Here is a 27,257-nt window from a genome sequence, read left to right on the forward strand (position 1 = left end):
TTCCCTTGGTCTTGTTGAGGGACCTTGGGCAAAGAGGCTTCTCCTTCCAGAGAGTCCATTTCCCCAAGCAGGACGCGGGTAGTGCTCATAAAGAATTCTGGAAGTGAGCCATGGAAAGAACTGAGACCCACTTGGAATGGGAACGGAGAGGACATTTCCCACTGATCTGATTGAACTAGGGTTACGTTCTAGAGGAAGAGAAAGATAAATGAGGAGGCAACCCAGAGTTGCAAGCAGAGCTGGGGTCAGAAGGGCTCTGGAGAGTAAACATGGCTGTGGGATGTTTTTACAAACACAATGTAGTGAAAATCCGTGTGTGTAGTACTGAATTATTTTCCAAATGGCAAGTTGCTGGCAAGTTATCTTTCCCACCTTTCACTATTTTTTTTTGGCTCCTGTGGGGTAAAGGAGGGTGGGGTGCGGACGAAATGCAGCTGGGCAACCCTCTAGTTAAAAATTGAAAAGCAGCAGCAAGGCACACACCAAAAGCAGCTGGGCCCTAAGACAGCCACACACAACAGAGAAGTTAAGCAGCTAATTGAAAGGAAATTATTGAGACTAAAGCTGAGATTGCAAGGGGAGGCCTTGTTTGGCCTCTTGGTCCCTTTCATCTGAGAATGGCCTCTGTTCCTTGCAATAAGCATAAGCAGGCTTCTCAACCTTCCTCTAAAGCAGAAAAAAACCCACAAGGCAAGCCCCATCCTTTGTTTCTCTGATGAGGCCTTTATTGAGATGCACTGTGGCATTTTTACTTGCTAATGATGAGCTTGTTATTGGTGGGGTACAGCCTATTAATTTAGGTTATTTGTCAAATCCTCCAGCATACAGTTGAATGAGACATGTGATTTGAACACACTAATGACTATGTTTAGCTGTGAGCAACGGGGAGTTTCTATAAAATCTGTCCCTTCTCTCCTGACAGCAACCTTTTGTAATGCATTGATCCAGAGCCTGGAGTCAAACCCTCTAACCAAAATAGCCTGGAGGGCAGCAAAGCCTTTGCTGATGGGAAAAATCCTCTTTACTCCGGATTCCCCCGCAATACGCAGGATACTGAAGAACGTAAGGTCCCAGCTGGTCTTGTCCCTTCTGCCTTCTCCTCTGGATACCCAGTAGAATGAGAGTGTGTGTGCATGCATGTGTGTGTATGTGTGAATGAGTGTGGTGTGTGTGGTGTGTGTGTGTGTGTGTGTGTGTCTATATTTTTTACTGTGCCCTCCTGGTGGTGGGCCTCATGTTTGCTTTTTGCTAAGTGGACTCTTGGTTCCTCCCCCATCCACAGACATCATTGGAAGGCTTTGCACCAATGCCCCTGCCTGGCCCTCCCCTCTCTATGCAGCCTACAATGAGATTTTCTTCCTCACTGCCTGAATTCTATCCCTGAGGGAAGAGTTCACAGTTCTCTGAAGCCTGGCTACCCGGAACAGACAAAGATAGGGAGGAAGGGAGGAAGAGCATTTGCTCACAGGGAGTCCAAATCCAGTTTTAATGAGGTTCTGAGACAATAACATCATCAATATTATGAGTACCTCTGAGATACTAAGAAATAAGATTCTGTCAATCTGGGAGGGTGGGAAATAGCTGATTGTTCTGGGAAATATCAATCAACTGAGAAAATAAAGACACTTCCTTGAAAAGCCTTTCCTAAATATTGAGGGTTTGTGACAGGAAAGGTACAACCAAGATTCTTTCTCACTTTTTCTCTCTCCATTCTTTTGCTGTCTCTGTCTGGTTTTAGGCCAACTCGACGTTTGAAGAGCTGGAGCGTTTCAGGAAGTTGGTCAAAGCCTGGGAAGAAGTAGGGCCCCAGATCTGGTACTTCTTTGACAAGAGCATGCAGATGACCATGATCAGAGTACGGATGGTATTAGAGGTCGGGAGGCGGGGGGAGGAGAAAGGCCAGGAAAGTTCCATTTGTTTCCTTTACCCAATATAGGGTTAATCACCCCTGGAGTTAGATCAAAATATAATAAGCACCAGTTTTGGAAGCTGTCATCATGTGGAATCACTGGCTTTGGGTGGGATATAGGTTTCTGAAACTCTGGGGAAATGTGAAAACCACCATAAGACCAGTAACCTCCTGAGGTTTCTTCCTGTTATGAATTCACTTGAGGGCCTCACATTCAAAGGGGCATCTCCCCAAGGGGCCAGCTCTGTAACTGCAAAAGGTGGTTGAGCGTGTCTCTCTGGTCTCATTTTCAGTTTCACATAAGAGTCCTGCATAGCAGGGATAATTAAAAGGGAACCAAAGAAAATCCTTAAGAAAAAGAAAGCTTCCTGTATACCATTTCCCTGTCCCTCTGCCCCATCCCCACATACACGTCTCCCCTCTGTTGTAGAGACCTATGTATTGGGGGGAAATGGGGTATAGATAGATATGCTTTATGAGGAAGAAAACCCACTAGATTTTTAGGGAGCCTTAAAGTCTATCCCATTTGTTAAAAATTAGAAATGGCCTAAAAACAAGACCAAAGATCCTGTGGAATTCTTTTTTTTTTTTTTTCTTGCGGTACGCGGGCCTCTCACTGCTGTGGCCTCTCCCGTTACGGAGCACAGTCTCCGGACGCGCAGGCTCAGCGGCCATGGCTCACGGGCCCAGCCACTCCGCGGCATACGGGATCCTCCCGCACCGGGGCACGAACCCGTGTACCCTGCATCGGCAGGCGGACCCTCAACCACTGCGCCACCAGAGAAGCCCTGTGGAATTCTAAATGCTGTAACTGTATTGCTTCTTCCCAAGGACACCCTGGAGAACCCAACAGTAAAAGCCTCTTGGAATAGGCAGCTTGGTGAAGAAGGTATTACTGCCGAAGCCGTACTGAACTTCCTCTATAGGGGCCCACGAGAGGGCCAGGCTGATGACATGGACAACTTCGACTGGAGGGATATATTTAACATCACTGATCGCACACTACGCCTGGCTAATCAATACCTGGAGGTAAGGGCAGCAAGCCACCTGAGGGCCACATTGGGCCCCTCCAGGACAGCCCTGTAGGTGGAGCCAGAGATCCCTCAGCAAGTCAAGTGGTCTTGGGTTTCAAATCTCATTCTCCCCACTGAAGAAACAAGAATTCCCACAGCCCCCAGAGATGGATCCTGTTCTCTAACAGCTTATCCACAATTAAATAGTTCCCTCTTCACATCTTCTGCCTCCTAACAGCTCCCTGACTCCTCCTTGGCTACTCCTTCTGCCTTGTAGCTCATACAGTGTCGTGTCTGTCCTCAGCCATCTCCTGTCTGCCATTGCTTCAGTGGCTGTCCATTGGTATGTCCACCAAACCTCAAGTTCCGAGGTCCCCTTGCTTGCTGGTCACTCCCACCCCTGGGTTATACAGGCACATCAGCCTCAACGTGTCCAAAACAAACTTGTATTCTCACTACCCATAAAACCTATCCTCCTTCAGCATTTCCTATCCTGATCACGGTCCTCTGCATTTTTCCAAATTCTCAAGCTAGAGGTTTAAGGGTCAACCTTAAATCACCTTCCACACAACAGCTCTCACTTACTGTGTAACGTTTTGCCAAGCACCGTGCTAAGCGCTTTTATGTACCTTAGTTCATTCAATCCTCTGATAGCTCCATCAAGTGTATGCTATCATCATTCCCACTTACAGGTGCAGAAGCTGAGGCTTAAAGAGTTTAAATAAGATCCCATCTCACATCTATTAGGTAGAACAGACAGGATGCAGATCTGGTGTGCCTGAATTCAGAGCCTGCTGTCCTGACTCCTCCACTGCCTCTGTTACGTCCAGTCACTGAGCTTTGGCTCCTCATCTCTAGGTATTTCTCCACTCCTCCTCTTGCTTGCCAGGCTCTCTGAGCCCCAGAGGCCTTGTCATCTCTCCACTAGCCTGTTCTAAAGGCTCATTCCCTGGACTCCAGGGTCCAGTCTCTGTTGGTTCAGGCGCTTCTCCACGCTGACACCGGAGTTACATTCCAAACACACATCTGCTGGCATCACTGCCACTCTTACAATCTTAATGACTCATCCTCAGGGAACACAAGTCCCTTCCAAACCTGCTCCAGCCCACCTTCCCAGCCTCTGCTCACTCATACATCTTCAGCTCTGCTCCACAGCTCCTCCCACCACCCTCAGGGACACCCCAGCTTCTCATGATTTCATCCTTTGCAAATGGCTGTTTCTCTGCCTATTTATGAAAGCCTTTTTGCTTAAGTGAAAAAGAGAATTTACTGGTTGACATAACCCGGAAGTTTAGGGGACCTAGGACACTGTGTCCTTCCATTTTACCTTTCTGCTTGCCTTGGCCCAACTTTGATCTCAGCCAGACCCTTTCCATTTGGTAGTGTGTCAGCTGCTCACAGCCCTCAGTGGTCATCTTCACCCCAAAAACTACACAGAAAGAGGGAGTGGCTTTCCCGTAGCATACATAATACTCCTAGAGAGTTCTCAGATTGGCCTGGCCGCTCTACCTGTCCCAGTCCCTCAGCGGATCGTGTGCCACCACGAGGTAAGGCAAGCGCAGTTAGCTTCATCTGAGTCTCATGGACTGTGCATGACTACTATGAAGTGGGGGAGGGTATTTCCCCAAAAGAAGAAACACAAGGCAGAGAAGTCTGAAAGGACTTTTCCTTCTCCATCTACTGAGCTTCTCTTCATTCACTTTTTGAGACTTAGCTCTCAAATGTCACTTCTGCTTCGACATAGGTTTAGTCACTCACTCCTCTGTGCACCCCTGGCCCCCTCTTTACATCTCTTTCAGACCATATTCAAGTTAGACTCAAGTTAGCGGTTAACATGTCCGTCTCTGGCAGATCAGCAGGCTGGAGTTATCAGAGTCAAGGAGCCCATCCTAGTTATTTTTGAATTCTCGACCTCAAACTTCCAGGGAACATCTCCACCTGAGGGCTTATCACACCTACCATTGGGCCTCATGTCATATAGAACCATGAGCAGGTAGAAGATGCTCTGGGCAATAGGAGAGGGAATTAAGCCAGTGGCCCCCAAGAGCACGCCCCTCTCCCCAGACTCCTGGGTCCTGAGGATAACTAACTCATGAGAAAAAGCCCAGCACCTGCTGTCACCACAGTGCTCTTAAAGACTCCCTGCTGCCCTTGGTGCCACCAGAATTTCCCCCGAGTGTGTGATGCTCCCTCTCCAGAACCATGGAAATATCGGCACAGGCTCTCTAGGTGGCCTTTCAGAAGGGGTCCGGTGTGGCAGCAGCACGACCAAAGTTCAGCTCATTACAAAGTGATCCCCAACTTGTCTGAAGACAAGAATGACCATGGGTGCTTTTTACAAAACAGATTTCTGGACACAAACCCACATCAACTGACTCAGGGAAGAGGCCTGGTAATCTGTATTTTTACAAACCTGTTAGATTGGTGGGAGCTTGGAGTCCCCTTGTACGATTACTCAATTGACATCGTCTTCTTCTCACGGTGCCTCTACCAGCTAAGTCCCCATCCCTGGCCATGCCCGCCACTGTCCACCACTGTGCTTATAATATAGGCAGGATTTTTTAGATGGGGTGTAGATGGAGGCAGTCTCTTCCTTTATTCTTGCAGAATAGAGTTCAGTGGGTCTCACAATATTTTTGTGAGGTACTACGTATCAGTATAAAGAATACTTCTTGTCTTAGGTTTGACTTGACATTTGCACGGTGATGTAAAGGGCTTGTTTTCTTGAAGGATCATTTTTTCCATGTAGCTTGTGCTTAATGTAGCACCAAGCACCCAGCAGATACTTAGTATATATTAAATGGTTAAGAATTCAATCTCTGGAGCCAGACCACCTGGGTTCAAATCCCTGCTAGTTGTGCCTCAGTTTCTGCATCTGTAGAGTGGGGATATTAATAATACTTACCTAATAGGCTTGCTATGAGAATTAACTGAGTTAATTCATGCAAAGCACTTAAGACAATGCCTGGCATTTAGTAAGCACTTAATAAATATTAACTTTTTAGTAAAATTCAAACAAACAAAAAATACTGTTTGGGAGGAGGAGAGTGGAATTAGTGAAATCAGGCCCAGCCACTGAGCCACTCCTGGTGCTCCTCTAGGGATTACAAAACTGCTAATCGCATCTCACATAAACCACCAACACTTCCCTAGGGCCTTGCAATCCCATTAGCCCAGCGAAATGCTCCTAAGCAAAGGCCAAGACTGCCACAGGTCAATGGCCTGCCCCAGGGGTTCCTAAGAGGGGTTTTGATGGTGGCAGAAACCCAGCAGGTAATTATGCTGAGGTTTCTGATCTTCCTGCCCTGGGGAGCAGGGGAGCGGGAAGAAGGAGGAAAGTGATGGGGAATAAACTGAAAGGAGAAGGGGGGGAGGGGGGCTTGGGGGGTGTCTGAAAAGCGGTGAGGTAGAATCCAGTCATTACAACTGGTCCTGGAATTTTCTGCTTTTGTCCTTGTGTTTTGGGAAGTCTGGAGGAGCTTTGGAAACTCCCCAGCTCTCATCCTGAGGACTACTCGGTAGCAGACAGGGCATGAAAACCTCTTCGGGATGGCTCTAAGGGCCTCTCCGGGACAGGGCAGCAAGCATGTTCCTTCATAGGCTGTTCAAGGCTTGACTGAGCCTCTCCTTTTCAGTAATATGACTTTCATTAAAGAGCTGTGAGAACTTCTGGGCCAGCCTTGATGCCTACTTCCCTGCCTATTCCAAAAACGAAAAAAATCATTTCAGGAAAATTCAGCAAAAATACTCTAAAATGTAAATTATGTCAATTGAGGTCAGTGCTGCACTCACATGTGGTATTGAACAACAGAAGGTCCAAGAACTAAGAGCAAACTTTTAAGCCTTTTGTCATTACAGGAAAGGGGAGTGATTCAGTAAGTTTTCTCTTCACCTAATAGAAGGGCTAAGTCCTCTTTCTTTCTGCTCGGGGTGAGGCCTTAGTTACTGGAAATTCCACTGAGTATCCTGGAGAGTGTCCCATTCCTCCCGAGCTGCCTTGCTTGGTCATTGTATGCCATGTTAGGCCACTGCTTGGGGAACCTTCTCACCTGCCAGTGAGGATAAATGGGCCTGGATCTCTGCCCATGAGCTACATCACTCTGGGAAAGACACTTTACCTGCTAAGGCTCAGTTTTCTTATCTGTAAAATCCAGATAGCACAACAGACCTCACAGAGTTGTTGTTAAAGATAAAGTGAGTGAAATGTGAAGGGCACTCAATACATTTGTGCCATGACTAGTTAAACCTGTGTATAAATTCTCTGCCCCCGATTCCCCATCTCTTAGGTGGGGCTGTTAGTGCCCCCCTTTCCAAGCAGCTGTGAGGATGAGATTGGAGAGGGCTGGGCACATAGTAGAGCCATTAATGCATGGCAGCTCTTTCTATGAACCACAAGGATGTCCACCCTTGAACCACAGACCACGTGAGGAACGTAGCTTTTTCTCAGACTCACTTTGTGTAAGCATTAACCAGGATGTGAAGCCACTCTTCATATTAACCTTGTGAATTGGCTTACAATCAGGACTTTCAGTCCATTCCTGAAGGCCCAGGAGGATGTCTCTGGGGCCATTCTGGCCCTTCTGTGGACAGTGGTTCAGTGGCTCCAGAACTCCTTTTTTTTTTTTCTTACATCTTCATTGGAGTCTAACTGCTTCACAATGGTGTGCTAGTTTCTGCTTTATAACAAAGTGAGTCAGTTATACATATACATATGTTCCCATATCTCTTCCCTCTTGCGTCTCCCTCCCTCCCACCCTCCCTATCCCACCCCTCCAGGCGGTCACATAGCACCGAGCTGATCTCCCTGTGCTATGCGGCTGCTTCCCACTAACTATCTACCTTACGTTTGGTAGTGTATATATGTCCATGCCTCTCTCTCCCTTTGTCACAGCTCACCCTTCCCCCTCCCCATATCCTCAAGTCCATTCTCTAGTAGGTCTGTGTCCTTATTCCTGTCTTACCCCTAGGTTCTTCATGACATTTTTTTTTCTTAGATTCCATATATATGTGTTAGCATACGGTATTTGTCTTTCTCTTTCTGACTTACTTCACTCTGTATGACAGACTCTAGGTCCATCCACCTCATTACAAATAACTCGATTTCGTTTCTTTTTATGGCTGAGTAATATTCCATTGTATATATGTGCCACATCTTCTTTATCCATTCATCCAATGATGGGCACTTAGGTTGTTTCCATCTCCGGGCTATTGTAAATAGAGCTGCAATGAACATTTTGGTACATGACTCTTTTTGAATTATGGTTTCCTCAGGGTATATGCCCAGTAGTGGGATTGCTGGGTCATATAGTAGTTCTATTTGTAGTTTTTTAAGGAACCTCCATACTGTTCTCCATAGTGGCTGAACCAATTCACATTCCCACCAGCAGTGCAGGAGTGTTCCCTTTTCTCCACACCCTCTCCAGCATTTATTGTTTCTAGATTTTTTGATGATGGCCATTCTGACTGGTGTGAGGTGATATCTCATTGTAGTTTTGATTTGCATTTCTCTAATGATTAATGATGTTGAGCATTCTTTCATGTGTTTGTTGGCAGTCTGTATATCTTCTTTGGAGAAATGTCTATTTAGGTCTTCTGCCCATTTTTGGATTGGGTTGTTTGTTTTTTTGTTACTGAGCTGCATGAGCTGCTTGTAAATTTGGGAGATGAATCCTTTTCAGTTGCTTCATTTGCAAATATTTTCTTCCATTCTGAGGGTTGTCTTTTGGTCTTGTTTATGGTTTCCTTTGCTGTGCAAAAGCTTTGAAGTTTCATTAGGTCCCATTTGTTTATTTTTGTTTTTATTTCCATTTCTCTAGGAGGTGGGTCAAAAAGGATCTTGCTGTGATTTATGTCATAGAGTGTTCTGCCTATGTTTTCCTCTAAGAGTTTGATAGTTTCTGGCCTTACATTTGGGTCTTTAAGCCATTTTGAGTTTATTTTTATGTATGGTGTTAGGGAGTGTTCTAATTTCATTCTTTTACATGTAGCTGTCCAGTTTTCCCAGCACCACTTATTGAAGAGGCTGTCTTTTCTCCATTGTATATTCTTGCCTCCTTTATCAAAAAATAAGGTGGGTGACCATATGTGCATGGGTTTATCTCTGGGCTTTCTATGCTGTTCCACTGATCTATATTTCTGTTTTTGTGCCAGTACCATACTGTCTTGATTACTGTAGCTTTGTAGTATAGTGTGAAGTCAGGGAGCCTGATTCCTCCAACTCCATTTTTCTTTCTCAAGATTACTGTGGCTATTCGGGGTCTTTTGTGTTTCCATACAAATTGTGAAAATTTTTTTTCTAGTTCTGTGAAAAATGTCAGTGGTAGTTTGATAGGGATTGGATTGAATCTGTAGATTGCTTTGGGTAGTAGAGTCATTTTCACAATGTTGATTCTTCCAATCCAAGAACATGGTATATCTCTCCATCTATTTGTATCATCTTTAATTTCTTTCATCAGTGTCTTATAATTTTCTTCATACAGGTCTTTTGTCTCCTTAGGTAGGTTTATTCCTAGATATTTTATTCTTTTTGTTGCAGTGGTAAATGGGAGTGTTTTCTTGATTTCACTTTCAGATTTTTCATCATTAGTGTATAGGAATGCCAGAGATTTCTGTGCATTAATTTTGTATCCTGCTACTTTACCAAATTCGTTGATTAGCTCTAGTAGTTTTCTGGTAGCATCTTTAGGATTCTCTGTGTATAGTATCATGTCATCTGCAAACAGTGACAGCTTTACTTCTTCTTTTCCAATTTGGATTCCTTTTATTTCCTTTTCTTCTCTGATTGCTGTGGCTAAAAATCCTTCAGAAAGTAGGCATAGAGGGAACTTTCCAGAACTCTTTTTGCCCTTGCAGCACCTCCTCAATAAAGGGCTTCTATAACCTTATTCATCCCATAACCGTGTTTAGTCTTTCCCCTGATCCCCTGCCCTTAGCAGGGGAAAAAAACCAAACAAGAATAAAGGACAGACTTCCTGGTCAGAAGGTGGGCAGTCAACCAGGGAAAGCGGTGAAGGTGACATTTTGGGAGCATCACATCTCTAACACGTGGAAAGAGTCATCTCTACAGGCCTTCTGATCACCTTCTTCTCCAAATCTAAGGAGGCTGAGGGCAAATGAGTCTTCATGTAGGTAAATATCTTAAACTGGTATGTGTATACTCTTACGTTCATAATTTATATGTCTTATTCACATATATTTTTCTTCTGAGAAAAGCACAATTAGAAAAATTCCTCTGATAATCCTTTAGTTAAAGCAAATATCCACACCCCTCCCCTTTGATTTCCTTGTTTAGCGAAGGGTTAGGCCTGGCACAGGTGGAATACTATTTAGAATTCACCGTGTATTTAAATTTCATAGTATATTTGAATTTCAGGTCTTGAATTTAGCATCAGAAAGCTGAATTCAGCCACACTTTAATATGAAAATACCTCTGATCAAGGCATAAAATTGTACTTTAACCAGATACAACTTCCTTTCCCTAAGTCTTGAAAAAACATGTATTCATTAACTGCTTTTACCTCTGCTGTCAACACACTCATTATATGTGCATAACTCTTTATTATCTACATGGTGATTATCTTGTTGATGAATTATCAGTAGGGGGATTTTTTTGGACCACCTTTCCTCTGTACCTTGCATGGTCCTGGCCACATGCCACCACCACCCAACCAGAATGTGCTCAGGGAGCGTATTTTTCAGGCTAGCCTAAATAAAAATAGGATTAGGAAGGTAAAGCTACTGATCATGTAATTTACTTTAGTCAGATGTATAGGGATTTGCATAATATCTGTCCTAGTGCTTTCTTCTGTTGATTCATTGTCTCCAAATGTGCAGTGGGAGGCTAGGGAGAAGTAGAGGAAAGGTCAGAAGGGTACAAAAGTCTACACCATTAGAGCAATATTATTTTAAGAGCCATGAACTGGATCATAAGCAACTCATGGGCAATGACCTTATTTTATGGCTCATCGGTCTCTCAGAAACATAGAACTGGGCTGAGGAAGGAGAACACAGTTTGGGGAGGAGTGGGGGTCGGCTCGAGTTGTAGGTAGAAGAAAGGAACTTGTGTTTGAGCCTGCTGTGAGCCAGCCACTATGCTGGGCACTCTTACATGTCATCTCATGCCACACTCCTAACTACCTGCCCAGCAGGCGTAATTGTTATCATTTTATAGAATTAAAAACTGACTTGCCTAACATACCACAGCAGATAAGACGTGGATCCAGAATTCTAATCCAGACCTGTCTGGCTCTGAAGAGGAAGTTCTTTCTTGTACCACAAGGGGCATATTAGTAGGGGGTTCAGTCAGTATTGTTTGGATAAATTACATAATGAGTTGGTTAGGGACAGCAATTATTTTGTTCTATTCAGAATAACAGACACTATTGTGATTCAGTCTTTTCTGTTTGGAAATAACTAGGTTTAGAGTAGGAAACCAAAGAGATTTGAGCTCATTCAGTCATTCATATATTCGCATGAATTGAACTACCTACCTCTGAATAAATACAATTAATCCCGGACCCCTAGAAGCTCACATTCTATTGAGAGAGATAAGCTTGTCATTAAATAAGGCCTTAGTAGTGGTATCTCAAGGAGCTGCTAGAATTCAATCTAATGGAGGAGAAACAAGTTACACAAATCCAAAGTCAAAATGTCACAGATCCTCCAAGGACTGTCAGATATCTTCCAAATTATCTCCTAAATCCCCCTTCCTCACCCTCTCCATGTATGGCCTCTGTTTACTACGGCCTGTACCATCTCTCCTAGCTGGTCTCTGGGCCTCTGGTCTCTCACTGATTCCGTTCAGCTCCCAGACTGCCTCCAGTGAGATCTTTCTGAAACCCCAGTCTTGCTATAATGTACCAGCTCTGTGATTTCGGGCAATATCGCTGTTCCCCTGCCTGAAAAATGAGGAGGATAAGTGGAGCCACAGCCAGGGCAGCGTTCTCCAGTGTGGCTAGACTGGGTGTTTGTGACTGGCAGACCCTTTAGATGGTCAGTGCCCAGCTCTGCTGATTATGAAATATTTTTAATATGGTAACACTCACCTCCCAAAGTTGTTGGAATGGTTAAACAAGAAAGCGTTGAGAGCTAAAATCCCCTGCGGTTGTCAGCCAGGCTATTCTGTCTTTCCCTGGACCTAACTACACAGGAAGCATCACCTGGTGGCTTTGTCCTAGTGAGTCTTCATGCTCCAACCTGACCTTTTTATTTGTTTCATTATTGTATTTATTTATTTTAGAAACGGACATTTTTTAACAGCTGTGTATTTCCTATCCCTTTGTTTTCCTGTCATGGTGCATTTCCTCACTCTCTGTGGTTGAACATTTCAGATGTCTGTTCACGGTGCCCGGTGTGTTAGATAAAATGTATGGTAACGCCTTTGGCCTCTACCTCACCAACTCAAACAGCCCCAAACTATTTTATCCAGTGGCTTTTTCCACGTGTTGGGAAACAAATCTTGAGTGTTATGGTCTAGATATGCCAGGAAATTCATTCTGGGATGTTTGCCCGCATCCATTGGCATTTTCCAGAAGGAACCCCACGTGTCTCCAGGTCCACCAGCGGGACCACTTGAGACCTCATTTGGCATTCATCAGCCACTTTGTTCTCAGCCTGAGTGTGGAAGTCAAATTTGTAAGAGGCAGGATTGTAGAGGCCGTGTCTCTCAGAGTGTAGTGCTTTTCTTATCCCTGAAGACTCATCCCTCACATGTCCTGGGTGTATTAGTCAAAGTACTATGTCAGCACAGAGTACCAATCCCCTTTGATAATCAGGTTCAAGCAGAAAAAGAGATTCTTTCTCTCTTTGCCTCCACTGGACATCCTTTCCCACTTAATAGATAATTTATCTATTACTTAATGTATTTGAATTAGAGCTGGAGAGGTCACAGTTGAAGAAGGAAGCCTGCTGCTACTGTAGCTTCTTCTCCCAAGGTAGTGTTTGATTTAGCTGTGTAAACAAGTGACTGCATTCTCCAGAGGTCTTAAACACAGCTGCCTGCCCTGGAGAGAGCCACACCTCTTCCGCCAGGGTGCACTCTGGTTCCTGGTGAGTATCAGCAAAACAACAAACAAGGAATTGTAGGATATGTGTGGGCTTCAAATGGCAGTGGTCCTGCCACCCAGATTTTGGCCACAGTAGTTGGGAACGGAAGGTAACAAGGAAACCTCTTCTCTTGCTTTACTGCCCTTGGCTATCCCAGGGCATTATAACAATCCTCTTTGAGATTCTGAATTCTGCTTGCAAAATTTGCCCAGAATGGGCCTCTGAAGCCGTGAGACAATGAATTTTTAATCAGTGAAGATGCCCTTTGAATTTTTTTCCCAGTACTGGTGCTGTTTTTATGCTGAGCTTCTTACACTAGCCATTACTTAACCTACCTACAGTATTCTTCCCTAACATCCATGGTCACACAGTTTCTCTCTGTGTAGAACGAAATAGCTTTTATAAACAGACTCTTTGGCTTCAGTCTCATTAGAACCTACGATGTGTTAACTTACAAGCTAATCAGACCACACCAGATATGTCAAAATCCGAAACCTTGGTTAAGGGTTTAGTCATTCATCATTGTCTCGCAAACACACTCATGTACACACTCTCATCAGTATACATGCTCGTTAGCCAAGATCTTAACTTCAGGGACCAGAGCAAGTACCAAAAGGGAATGAGGTCATTTGCTGTTAGGCAGGTGGCCTCCCCATGAGAATGCAAGGGTACATCATGAATCATACCTCAGTGGATGATCCAGGGACTTCTGACTCATGTCCACATCTGCAATTGTTCTGCCTTGACCTCAGGAAGATGTTCTGGATTAGCTTCATAAGACCTTCCTCTGGTAGAGTTGTCTGACTTTCACCTAAGGGCCAGTGAGCAAGCTAGTGAACACCAGTGGCTTAGGACCCACCCCACTGCCACCCTCCATTGCCCAGGTGGACACAGAGCTTTGGCTTCTGTCTGTTGCATTGTTCTAACTAGATGAGTTGCTGTAGATCAGCTTGGGATGGGTTATGTTCCCAGCCATATTGTTTTTAAAAAATAACTGCCTTCTTCCCCAGACAAACAGCTGTCATAAATGAAAGGTAATCTGGCAGGGGCTTAAAAGCCACTAGACTCTTGATTTTCAAGATATTTTGCAAAAACAGTAATAAAAATGGTATTCATCAAGTCCTCATTCCTTGTGAAATAGTTTAGTATCCTACATGGTTAAAACACAGGCTCTCTCCAGAGGAAGTTTGCTCATCATGCCTCTTAAGAGAGCTTGGAGTGATAATCATAAAGTGGTTGTGATGATTCAAGGGGTTAATATAAGCAAAGCCCTTGGACCAGTTTTGGGCATATTGTGAGCCTGCAGTAAGCATCAACTTTTATTCTTACCAGGCAGCACTGGCTGGCCCTTCCCAAACAAGTTCATGTGATCTTTAGAACACACCTATGAGGTAGGCGTATCTCCAGTTCGCAGATAGGGAAAGAGAGGCCACACAGTTAGGAAACAGCAGAGTGGGGATGGCATTCGAACACTACCCTGTACCATCTTTCCAAAGATGATAATTCAACTCTGAAAGTGGGTCAGATGTTTCAGGGTAAAAATGAGTGTTTGAGAACCTTTTGGTTTTGTTTTTCCAGAGAGTATCAGGGTACCAGTCAAGGGGGATGCAACAGGAAACATGACTGTGAATCAGCTGCCTGATAAAAGAGCCAGGATGGAGCCCACGTCATTGCAGGACTCAACGATATCACTGAAAACATCAGTGCTTATTCCAGTATAGATTTCCCTTTAAGACATGAAAGGAGAGTTCAAAGAGAATGGGCTAAATTGCTCGGAAAGTCACATTATTAAAATGTGTTTGTTTTTATTAGCTTTTTTGCTTCACTGAGAGTTATACTCTTACTAACATTATATCAAAAATTCACCTTTCACTAATTTCTCCTAGTTTACCATCTGATTTCGGGTGCACAGGATTATGTTCAAAACACACAGTAGTAAAGTTATATTTCTTGCAGCATTTGGGACTTCTAAATTTGAATTAATTCAATTCAGTAGACACTTATTGAGTCCCTTTCATGAGGAAATACTGTTCCAGAGACCTAAGGAATAAGACATGGCCCCTGACCTCCGGGAACTTACTGTCTCTAGAGCTGTGCTAACCAATGCAGTAACCACATGTCACTATTTACATTTAAATAAATTAAAGTGAAAAAATCAGTGCCTCAGATGCACTAGCTACATTTCAAGTACTCAATAGCCATATGTGGTTACTGGCTACCATGTTGGATAGGGCAGAAATAGAACGTTTCCATCATTGTAGAAAGTTCTACTGGACAGTGCTGACCTACTGGACAGGGGCAAGAGATCTTGTTTAGGAATTCTGTTGCTCCGACTTTGTAGTTGGAGTATGGCTTACTCTTAGAGCAATGTGAAGGAACAGCAGTACCCTTCAGGCCTGACACTTGAAAACATGGATTCATATTCTGCTTCTGACCTATATTGACCTGGAGCAAGGCCCTAGGATGCCAGTTTCCTCATCAGTAAGCAAGCACATCAGACTGTAAGACCTCTCTGTGACTCCGTCTGTCCAAGGGCCCTGTGATGCTATGAGGGAATTGGTAGAATACTCTGTGTGTGTGTGTGTGTCACAGCTAAAAGAAACTGCAGAGAATTTCCATCTCCCCAAGAACTTTCATGATTATTTTAGAAATTTAATTTCAGGTTCACTCTATTTGTCAGTACTAAAACTCTATATATGCGGTCCTAAACTCAACAAACTGATTTAAAAGAAGAGAGAGATAGATTATTTTAAAATAGAGAGAGAGATAAGTAATAGTTGTGCTCTCTTACTTTGCAAGACAGTCATGAGCACATGGAGAGCCTGTGGATCAAGCTTTGCCTGTGGCTCCTGGTGTGGGAGGAAGTCTGGGCCTGGAGTTGAAAAATGGGGAGAGAATGCAGGCTCTGCCACCGTCAAGCTGCGTGACCTCTGGTAGGTCTCCTCTTCAATAAAATGAGGATTCCAGGTAACTCACAGGCTCTGTGGGAGAGTTAATATGTTCCTTTAAGCCTGTGTTACATCAACGGCCTTCTAACCAGGCTTCGTGCTCCCCCTTCCCACCACCAGTGATCTTTCAGAAACATGGTCTGATCGCATATGTCATGTCTCTGCTTAAGACCCTACAGTGGTTTCTTGTGGCTTTTTAGGGTTTGCCAGGAAACTCCTGATTTTAGCATAGAAAGCCCTGCATCCCATGAAACCTCTCAGTTGGCTGGTCACCCTGCAAACCCAGCAGGGCAACTGACCTGGTCCCCACCTGCCTTCTTAGTACACATCTCTTACCTCTCACCTCTGCTCACCTATGTTCTTCTCTGTACATTGGCACAAGCTGGGGAGTGTTTGACAAAATGCTGATGCCTTGGCCCTGCCTCTTGAGAATCTGATTTCATTGTTTGGGGTGGGACTTGAGTACAGTTGTCCTTTTAAAACTCCGTGATGGTTCTAAAGCACAGCCAAGGAAGGGAACCACTATTCTATTCTTGCAGGTCTCCAGAAACCCTGCGAGCTATTCCCTGTGCCTGAGCTGACCTTTCCCTTGCTTTCTTCCCTCGGCTAACTCCTGCTTATTCTCATCCTGCTCAGGAGTCTCTTCCTCCAGGCAGCCCTCTGGGACACCCCCCCACCCCTCCACTGGGCTGCTAGACTACCCTAGGCTTGCTTTCACCAGAACCTGATCATTCTGCATTCTGATTGTTGGTTTACTCCAACCCTCTCCCTCATTAGGTCTGGAGTTTCTTTTAGTAAGAGAGTTTATCTTTCCTCCTTGTATCCCCTGGAGCCAAGCAGGCTCTGGCACATTGCAGGCTCTCAGTAAGTATTCCATGAACAGATTAATCAAGACAAGGCCAGCTGACCTCTTGTGAGTTACATTCTAAGAAAGAAACATCGCACAATAACCCCAGTGTGTTATAGAAACAGGAGGTTAAGGATAAAACACATCCAAGTACAATACAACGCTTTAACAAATCTGTAAAAGTGGACAATTCCCAATATTCAAATTAAAAGAAATTCTTACTTTTGCTCTTTTCTGGGTAATGATTTTTTTCTCTTCTGGGGGAGAAAAAAAAAAGACATGTTAGGAAATTCCTCCTCCATCCTCATTACCTGTCATAAAATTGTAACTGGGAATGATTTCCCTGATGAAATCACTTTGGCTTTCTGTTATTTTCTTTCTTCCTCCTTGTTCTTGCCTCAGCTGGCCATCCTTGTGTGTTTGCAGAGAGGCAGGAAGGTTTACCGCTGGGACTGTTTCTCTCTCTCTGTAAAACTCTTTTATTAGCAGGCTTTCTGATCTTCAAAGCAGCTTGTATCTGATGTGACCCCACTCCCTTGACTCCCCATGCTGGGGAGTGAGAGCGGGGAGTATTTTTGTCATTTTGACGACTTGCATACTTCGACAGCCCGATAGTGCGGTGCTCACTAAATCTGCAGGGATGAGAGCAAGTCAGCGTTCCTAAGCCCCCCTTTCACCCCCAAATCTAGACACACTGAAAACTTGACACCAGGCCCTGGAGTTAAGCAAACAGTAAGTTTATAGGTCTCCTTGCTTTTGACCCATCCCCTGGGGCAGCATCCCTGATCCTCTGCCATTTTTTTGCAGTTGAGTCTTTGCAGGTGGTGCTCCTCAAACTCTCTCAACCTTTGTGATTATCCACAGTGCTTGATCCTGGATAAGTTTGAAAGCTACGATGATGAATTTCAACTCACCCAACGAGCCCTGTCTCTGCTGGAGGAAAACAGGTTCTGGGCTGGTGTGGTATTTCCTGACATGTATCCCTGGACCAGCTCCCTACCACCCCATGTGAAGTACAAGATCCGAATGGACATAGATGTGGTGGAGAAAACCAATAAGATCAAAGACAGGTGATGTTTCAGGAGATCTCAGAAGGACCTGGGCATCCCCAGTGATGTATGAGGCAAGGAAAGGGGGCTCCTATGGGCTCAGGCCACCCGTCTCCTTCAGGGGCAGAAAGGTTACTCAGAAAGGCACAGAAGCACTTTGGTATCAAAGAACTAAGCTAGACAGTAGATCCTGCTAGTTGGTGGGACCAGGAGAGTTCAGCTACCCTGTCTTTACCCCCTCAACTCAGAGCTTGTCCCTGGCTGGCCTTTGTGCAATTTGGAGATGAAAACCTCTAGGTACCGAGTTATCTTCACATAGAAATTCTGCAAATGAGGTTTCACCAAAGTCCCTGGGAAATTACGTTGGGTACAGAGTCGGGGATTGAGACTGGACTCAGCCTGTAAATCAATTAAATTAAGTTAAATCAGAGGAAGTGAGATATTTTGTAAAGCTCAAATTAGAGTACTTGAATGAAAGCAATTACAAATTGTGCTGTGGCTAATGTTCATAATTGGGATTTAACCTGTGAACTGGAAAATAGAATCAGATAGTGTGGAAAAGTTCAGGGGAAAGTTTCAGGAGAGTGAATACGGAGTCCCCTCGTGCCTATGACCAATGAGTGAGCTGTCCATTCCCATTCCCATCCTTTGTCCCTCTCTCCGGTTTCTTCTTAGATACTGGGATTCTGGCCCCAGAGCTGATCCTGTGGAAGACTTCCGATACATCTGGGGCGGGTTTGCCTATCTGCAGGACATGGTTGAACAGGGGATCACAAGGAGTCAGGCCCAGGCTGAGGTTCCAGTTGGAATCTACCTCCAGCAGATGCCTTACCCCTGCTTCGTGGATGACTCGTGAGTCTGAGGTCCCAGTCCCGCTCCAGGACAAGCTGATCAGGTTGCTGGGGTGGGATGAGGTGGAGGTGCTCCCCAGGCTTCAGTCTCTTTGGAGGAAAAAAACCTGGGGCGTGGGGCCCGGCTCAGGGAGAATGGAGCTCTGATTGAGAAGCCTGCTTCTCCTTGACTCCAGGCAGGGTCACATGAACAAGTGGGAGAAAGGAGCTGGTGTTGTGGGAGGAAAAGGGAAGGTGAAAATTAAAGCAGGGGAAGTGAGGTTGGGGGAGGGGACAAAGGCTTTTAAAATTTCCACTACGTAGTATGTTTGGTATGTGGAAGGGTTCAGGTCAGAGTGTTTGCCCTGTGACTGCCAAAACAGCAAACTAGGACTCTGCATCACAAGTAGGTCCGGTTCCTAGGAGCCTTGGAATAATGCAGCTCCTTCCCTAATTAACATTCTCATGATGTATGCTTAATGAAAAGGTAGAGGGATGTGTTGGATGAACTTGGGCCCTCCCTGCCTGCCCACCCCCGTCCCCAGGCCTGTACATTTGCTGGCCAGTAGCAAACTAAGCAAGTAGCCCACTGTTTTCTGAACATGCATTTGGGGGGTGGTAGAGGGAGGGACGAAGAGGGAGAAGGGGCTGGGAGGGCTCATTTACTGTGGTGGATGGGGGAAATGCTCCCAAGGACAGCAGCAGAGATCTGCAGTTAGCTTAGGGATTCAACTCCTAGAAGAAAACTGGGAAGTTCACCATAGTGTACGTGTGGGTTTGTGGGGATCAGGGAGGAGATAAACATGCACAGCCTGTAAAAGGAAGAGTCAAATTGCCAGCTGGCAAGGTAGTAAAATAAAGCCCAGTATGGGTGTAACACCTCAGTCCAATCAGTTCTCCTTCAGCTCTACAGAAGACTAAGAGAGATAACAGGGGCTGTTCTGCAGTCAGTTTAAGTTTGGACAATAGGCAGAAATGGAAAATGGAGCCGGGGCAAAAGCCCAGCTCTACTTCTAAGATCAGAATAGGAGTAACCGGCAAGGAAGTGGGGGTAAACAGTGAGGAGGCGGTAGGGATTCTGGCCATTCAATGTGGGAGAGCCCTCTGGTGGCAGATCCCAGAAGGGCAGGCGTTATGAATTTATGGTTCTCTCCCTAGGGCCATCTTGAGTGAAACCCTCCCACGCTGGAATTGGGCCCTTCCTGTGACACCCAGCAGTTTTCAAGAAATAATAATCTCAAGGGCTTTTACTAGCACATCAAGCACAGGGAAAACATATGTAAAGTTCGCAGTAGAGTAATTCCAGAATATCAACTCTGCCCAGCTTGCTGGAATGAATATCCATGAATGTACTCCACCAGTACATGGCTGGTGGAGTCAATGACTATTGAATCACTGATTGATTTGTTGCTGGGTCAGTTGCCTTCTGAAAGGGCCATACTGATTAGTTATTTTGTGCCTCTTCCTGTGTAACTGGGGTTTGATCCTCCTGGGTAGACAGTGCTTTACTGGCCAGTAGCAAACTAAGCAAGTAGCCCACTGGGGAGCCCAGTTATTGATCTCACCACCACCAGTTCCCTTTGTCCACCTTCTTGGACTTCAGTGTCAGTTAGCATGTATCTACCTATTCCAGTCACATCCCACATCATCAAGTCTGCAATCCTTTCCTGGGAGATCTTACAAGAAGCTCTATACTGTGTAACATACATACTATGGTTTTATTTACACATTTCACTTACAGAGCACTCATCTGGACTAAACAAAAAGCTGCCTGAGATCTTATAAAGAACATCTATACTGTGTAACATACGTAGTACAATTTTATTTACACATTTTACTCACAGAGTTTTCATCTGGGCTAACCAAAAGGCTACAGTCTTGCTCTAAAGAAAAAGTAATCCTTTGGGGCAAAGTGCAATGTATTAAAAGAGTCAAGTCCATTGAGTGCCCGGTGGAGATTTTTCTGCCTTTCCCTCCACCTGGGCTTTGTTCTCAACGTATTCATTCAACAAACATTTACTCCACCTCCACCAGGTGCAAGGCAATCTACTATTCTGCTTCTCTCCTCTTGCTTTAGTTTTATGATCATCCTGAACCGCTGTTTCCCTGTCTTCATGGTGCTGGCCTGGATCTACTCTGTCTCCATGACTGTAAAGAGCATCGTCTTGGAGAAGGAGTTGAGACTGAAGGAGACCTTGAAAAATCAGGGTGTCTCCAACACAGTGATTTGGTGTACCTGGTTCCTGGACAGCTTCTCTATCATGTCGATGAGCATCTGTCTCCTGACGATATTCATCATGGTAAGCCAGATGGAGAAGGTTCAGAAAACCTTGAATAATTTTATTCCTCCCACTCTTCTTCCTGTTAGTGAACTTGTGCTTAGATTAGTCATCTGGCCACCAAAGATAGCATGACATGTAGCTGTCTGGCCGTTTCAGCCAAGGTGGAAGACACTCAGAGAGACAGAGTCTTCCCCAAAGAGCCACTGCATCACAGCATCTTCCCTGCTCCCACATCCTGCCTGGGGAACCACAATCTACATAGGTTATCCAACCCCATTACATGGACTATCTGGAAAAGCTGCTGTTAGCAGAGCCCAGCACAGGGAGATTGTATGTGCAAAGCGTTCTCTCTTTTCAAATACAGAAGAAATGAATCCAAGGAGTGTTTTCTTGGCATTACTGTCCCAGCCACCAGCTGGGGTGGGAATGTGGAGAGCCTTTTCAGTGTATTAGGAGAGGAGATCTGGAATGTTTATTAATTACCATCATGGTCACACCATTCATGGCTTGACCAAAGAACATTCTGCTGCCTACAAAATCTCTAAGACCTCTCTGTTTTAAAGGGTGGAATTTGGAGTCCATCCTTTCTCAGTGACAGGAATGTTATAGGCGCAGATAGGCTGCATAGGTCCATCCTCTGCAAACTTGCAGCTCCCTTGCAAGTTAGACTTGTAAATAAAACATTATTTCATAACACACTGCTGTGCTTCATGTTTAACTCCTCCACAGTAGATGATCTTTTGTACTTGTTGAATGATGGGACATAAATTTAGGTAACTTTTTATATTTATTTGATGGGATTTAGTATAAGCCTTAGACTTCAAGCTTTGCGATCTTCTGATATAGTGTCATCAAGCTTGTTCTGCCTCTTTACCATGATGATATTAAGAGTTCCTTGCACTAAGCAATATATGTGCTGATGCACAGATTCTGGCTGTGTCCCTTGTTATGCTGGATGATACCTGGTGCCTACCTGATCCAAGAATGTTCCATCACACATCCTGTCCAACCAGCACATATCCAGTTAAACCAAATCCTGCCCCTTCTCTTTGCAGTAAAATGTACTAAGTCTGAATGGTTTTAGTTTAAGTGTTGCACTGAGATTCAGTGAGCTGTGGCCTTAGCTAACCCCTGTGCTAGAGCCCTATCAAAACCAATGCTGATGTAGAGGTCAGCCTGCTCAATCTGACCAGACCCAAATGTAGCTTTAAATACACAAAGGGTCCCAGAGTTCCAGAGATGAGGGGAGGAGCTGAGAAACTTATCTTCCTCTAGGGGTCCCTTGTTCCTTCCCATCCTTCAGTCTACTCCTTTCCCCACTACTAAGACATTTTGTGTCCTCAGAATTAAAGGAGTCAAAATGCATGAACAACTGACTTATGCAAAACTCATAAACATGCACAACATCTTGCAATGGCCCTGAGATTTGTTGCTAATAAGTGGCATTGAGATTTGCCTTCCTAAGAATGGACATTAGGACTTCAAAGCTTTTAGGACGTGAGGTAAAGAATGTTTACTAAGAGTTTCTTGCACAAAGGGGTTTCTCCTTGTGGGAACCAGGACATTGTTCCAGTTTCCAGTGATGGCGGAAACAGAGCTTTCCACAACAAAATAGGATTTTCCTTTGAATGACGCTCTCATCTTTCCCCTGTCGTTCCTTCCCACCTCAACTATGCAGGAAAGAAGCTGGAAGCTGGGACAATGGAAAGGTTCCATTGTTACTCAAGCTGTTAAGAACAAAAAAGAAAAGTGGTCATTAGAAGAAGACAAGGCCAGTGAAATTGTTGGGTCAGCCAAATGACTTTCATATCTGCTTGAAGTCAATGAGAAATTATATAGCCTAGAAGTTTGTAGGACTTTGCTTTGAGCTGAGATAAGAAATTAATTTCATTCTTCTGAGAATAACAATAACCATCTTAAAGTTCTTCCAGCCAAAAGCCACATGTTCAGTCAAGGTCTTGCCTTTATTGAGTTGCATGTGATTAAGGATGAGGAGTGAGCTTCCCAGGGTAATGTGGAGAGCGCTTTCACACAAAATCAGGAACCCTGAGTCTTAACCTTGACTTTTATTTAGATTTCCTCAATGTTTGCTTCTAGTTAAGCATGGCTCTCTTCCACCTCCTTTGCCGTTTGTTTTATTCCATTTTTCAATCTGTTCTGTCAGTGCCTGGCAGGCATGAAAGCATGAATGAAGAAGAAACAGTAGTAGCAGGAGATAAGTGGCACAATTTTTCTACTCACATCTTACATGCCCATTATATATATTGCTACTTGGTCTCTCTTTTTTACTGAGAGAAACCCAGTGCTTCGGGTCACCACTACCAATTAATCAGAACCAATTCAAGAGGTGAACCGGTTTGTACCTTTATGTTCCCAAGAAAAGAACAGGATGATCTATATGAATTTGGAGTTATGTGCAAAGGGTAAAAATCCTCAGAGGAGGATACCTCATAGGTAAAAATCCTATAGGAGGCCTATAGCAAAAGAGAACCAAGAAGGCCTAATAAATTTGAACATCTCAATTTATCCTCTAATGTAACTGGACAGCAGCTCCCTTATTAAAAATACCTAGTTTGGTCCTATTTTCTACATAGCCAAAGTAATTGACCCACTAGTTAACATGAAAGATACTGAATATTGCCCACAGGTTCTATGAAATGTATTTGTATGATATTATGGGTCTGGAGGATTAATCCACTTCCAAGTGATGTGGATTAACTACTGATATTTTTACCTATATGAGAGGCAAATCTCAGAATATAAGTATTGGGTTGGCCAAAAATTTCGTTTGGGTTTTTCCGTAAGATGTTTTGGAAAAACCCGAACGAAATTTTTGGCCAACCCAATATAAATGATTAAGTTAGCAGGCCAGGCCCCAGGCAAAATGTTAAAGCTTGTTGGATGGTCTCCCACCTCCCTCTTTTGTTCCTCATCTACTCAGTATATCTCAGGAGCTACTGATGCTCCAGGACCCCCTCTGCAGATCTTCCTCCCCTGCTCTAGGCTTATTTCTCTACACTATCCCCTTCCCAAGGATTTCCTTAGTGAACACATAATAATTACTCAGTACTGATAGGTAGCTTAATATGTTACCCTCCTGGGGAAAAATGACATAATTAGAACTAAAGGAACTCAACACATTGAGTCTTAAATGTGGAAATTTGGACACCAACAGCAGGCTGATGGGAGAGATCCCTTTGGGTCAGAGGGCTTCTGAAAGCCCCAGAATCACAGCACAGAGGTCACTCCTGAGAGGGGTGGTGCCCCTGGATGTGGGTGGAAATTACTGACTCAAGTGGTCTCTTTCGTTTCAGCATGGAAGGATCCTGCATTATAGCAATCCATTCATCCTCTTCCTATTCCTGTTGGCTTTCTCCACTGCTACAATCATGCAGTGCTTCCTGCTCAGCACCTTCTTCTCCAGGGCCAGCCTGGCAGCAGCCTGTAGTGGTGTCATCTACTTCACCCTCTACCTGCCACACATTCTCTGCTTTGCTTGGCAGGACCGGATGACGGCCAACCTGAAGCTGGCTGTGGTAAGGGACCCTGGGCTTACACCTAGAATATGATGCATTCCAGCTGAGGGGTATGTAGCAGTCTGAGAGGACCGGCTTGCCCTTTGAGGGGATCCACTTTGCCTTTTGGCACAAAGGGGCACAAGGTTTGAAGGCACAGGTACAGAAGAGGGAGCATTCTTCACCCTGAGCAACCTAAGAGTTCCTCCTCGCCAAATCTGCTTGATTAGTCTGCCCTGGGGAGTAATTGAAAACCAATTCAGCTCATGGGTCCCTTTGTGTATCCATAAGAGGAGGACAACTGGGCCCATTTCACTCAGGTTTTTTTTCCTAACATTTGAGAAGATTCATAAGGGAGGGAGCTTGCCCCCTAACTATTCTGTCCAGAAAGATGTTTCCGTAAATTAAAAGTTTTTGTTTGTCTCCAAAAGAATTTGAATCAGAGCAGCTCTACAGTGTCTCTGTCATGTTCTACGAGTGCACTCAGAGAGGGGTGCCGAAATGAGCCAGTCAGGCCCTCTTGCCAAGAGAGGTCTCTGGAAATTGACTCTGGATTGCCTGAGAGACCTCTTCACAATGCCCAAACAACACTGTCTTTTACTCTAATTGTTTTCAAATGATCTATTTACACCCTCTCATTAACCAGGCTAAATAGCTTCTAAGCCCTATAGGGTGAAAATTTCCTTGTCCTCCAGAATCTCCCTATCCGTACTGCTTTGTACAATGCAGTTGAGAAAGGACTACCACCGGCTTCTCATTGGGGAAAATCTAAGTCAAACTTGTTCTCACGACTCAAGCTTATGTGGCTCTAGTGTTGCCAGGGCATCTGCCTTTTATTTCTCATGTTAAATAAGAATTAATTGCTGTCATTTATGGCACCCAATTTTCCAACATGATCACAAAGGGCAAGAAATCCTTATGATTCAGCCTGTAGGCAGAGCTGGGCTATCTTGGTATACTGCATAGACAGTTGGTACTTTGAAGCCACAACTAGTTTCTTGTGTGTGGGTCTGCCAGGAAGCTATAGTTCTGGAAGCTCTGTGGACCAGGGCTGGGCTGAGATTTTTTTTAATGGTTTTTGTGAACATATAGCTAGAGAATCCCTTCCTTCTTCAGAGAGACACTCTGAACACCACCGTGGGTCCTTCAAACTAGAGGTAGGTCACCCAGCAGAGCAAGTGGGAATAACTCATCCCTCTGCATGTGCTTATGTGCTTTCTGCCATGCCATGGACCACCTGTGGGGATGTGGCTGGGGAACTTCCTCTTCAGACTTCCTTCTGTATGCCACCTGTGCAGTTACTTGGGCTCTCCAAGGAGAACCTAAGAAAATGATTGTCCCCAGTCTGGAGATAGGAAAAGGTGACAGTCAATGTAACCTGAGGGCTTTTTGGCTGACAGAGTTCAGGAGGTCATGAGACCATCCCCTGCCTAGCCCTCTAGCTTTCCCTAGAACACTGATGACTTTATGGACACTTCTAATGGGATTCTCACAAAGCAGCTCAAGTAAGCTTCTTTGTTCTACCAAAAACTGTAAGATCTTAAGAAAGAGGTAGGAAGAAGGGGGGAAAGTTAGGAAGATAAACATGAAGACCTTTGGTCCTTTGCTGTGTTATGCTATGTGGTTTTGTCTTCTCCTGTACACTACTGTGTTCCATTGGACAGGTGAGAGGTGGCCCAGTGAGTATTGGGTGGGGGTCCCTGAGGCCTGAAAGATATTCCCAGAATTATATTCCTGTAGGAAGACTGCCTTACGCACTCCCTGGGGTGGTCTTACACCTGGATACAACATGGGTCCTCTTTTGGCCCTCCTTCCTACCTTGTAGATTCTGTTGGGTTGGGTAAAAGACCCTCTGCTCATCTTTCATGCCCTTTTTACCCCACTGCAGAGCCTTCTGTCTCCTGTGGCATTTGGGTTTGGTACTGAGTACCTGGCTCGCTTTGAAGAGCAAGGCCTGGGGCTACAGTGGAACAATATTGGGAATAGTCCCGTGGAAGGGGATGAATTCAGTTTTCTGATGTCCATGAAGATGATGCTTATTGATGCTGTTCTGTATGGCTTGCTTGCCTGGTATCTTGACCAGGTGTTTCCAGGTAAGTGTCCCCCTCCACAGGGTAAAGGTAATTAGGTTCTTCAGATCCCCAGCCTCCCCTTTTCATCTAGTTTAAATCTTATTCCAGTATCCCATGCTTTTGGATTGGAAGAATTAATATTGCTAAAATGGCCATACTTCCCAAAGCAATATACAGATTTAATGTGATCCCTATCAAATTACCTATGATATTTTTCACAGAACTAGAACAAATAATCCTAAAATTTATATGTAACCATAAAAGACTCAGAATTGCCAAAGCAATCCTGAGGAAAAAGAACAAAGCTGGAAGCATAACCCTCCCAGACTTCAGACAATACCACAAAGCTACAGTAATCAAAACAGCATGGTACTGGTGCAAAAACAGACATATGGATCAATGGAACAGAATAGAGAGCCCAGAAATAAAACCACATACTTACAGCCAAGTAATCTTTGACAAAGGAGGCAAGAATATACAATGGAGAAAAGACAGTCTCTTCAGCAAGTAGTTTTGGGAAAGCTGTAGAGCCACATGTAAATCAGTGGAGTTAGAACACACTCTCACACTATATACAAAAATAAACTCAAAATGACTTAAAGACTTAAATATAAGACATGATAACATAAAACTTCTAGAAAAGGATGTAGGCAAAACATTCTCTGACATGATAAACCATAGCAATGTTTTCTTAGGTTAGTCTCCCAAGGCAAAAGAAATAAAAGCAAAAACAAACAAATGGGACCTA

General features: G+C 44.4%; 1 protein-coding gene across 2 annotated transcripts in view; it reads left to right on the forward strand.

Annotated features, from left to right (window-relative positions):
- Positions 1 to 27,257, forward strand: part of ABCA4 (ATP binding cassette subfamily A member 4) — a 136,895-nt gene that overhangs the window by 45,379 nt on the left and 64,259 nt on the right. For both annotated transcript variants that reach the window (XM_060142471.1, XM_060142472.1), the window contains exons 9-16: positions 923 to 1,062; positions 1,739 to 1,855; positions 2,741 to 2,938; positions 17,626 to 17,831; positions 18,486 to 18,662; positions 20,718 to 20,940; positions 24,237 to 24,458; positions 26,326 to 26,530. In XM_060142471.1, coding sequence (XP_059998454.1) covers positions 923 to 1,062; positions 1,739 to 1,855; positions 2,741 to 2,938; positions 17,626 to 17,831; positions 18,486 to 18,662; positions 20,718 to 20,940; positions 24,237 to 24,458; positions 26,326 to 26,530 — 1,488 coding nt within the window. The remainder of the gene's footprint in view (positions 1 to 922; positions 1,063 to 1,738; positions 1,856 to 2,740; positions 2,939 to 17,625; positions 17,832 to 18,485; positions 18,663 to 20,717; positions 20,941 to 24,236; positions 24,459 to 26,325; positions 26,531 to 27,257) is intronic.

This window comes from Lagenorhynchus albirostris, chromosome 2, assembly GCF_949774975.1.
Source record: "Lagenorhynchus albirostris chromosome 2, mLagAlb1.1, whole genome shotgun sequence".
Classification (NCBI taxonomy): Eukaryota; Metazoa; Chordata; class Mammalia; order Artiodactyla; family Delphinidae; genus Lagenorhynchus; species Lagenorhynchus albirostris.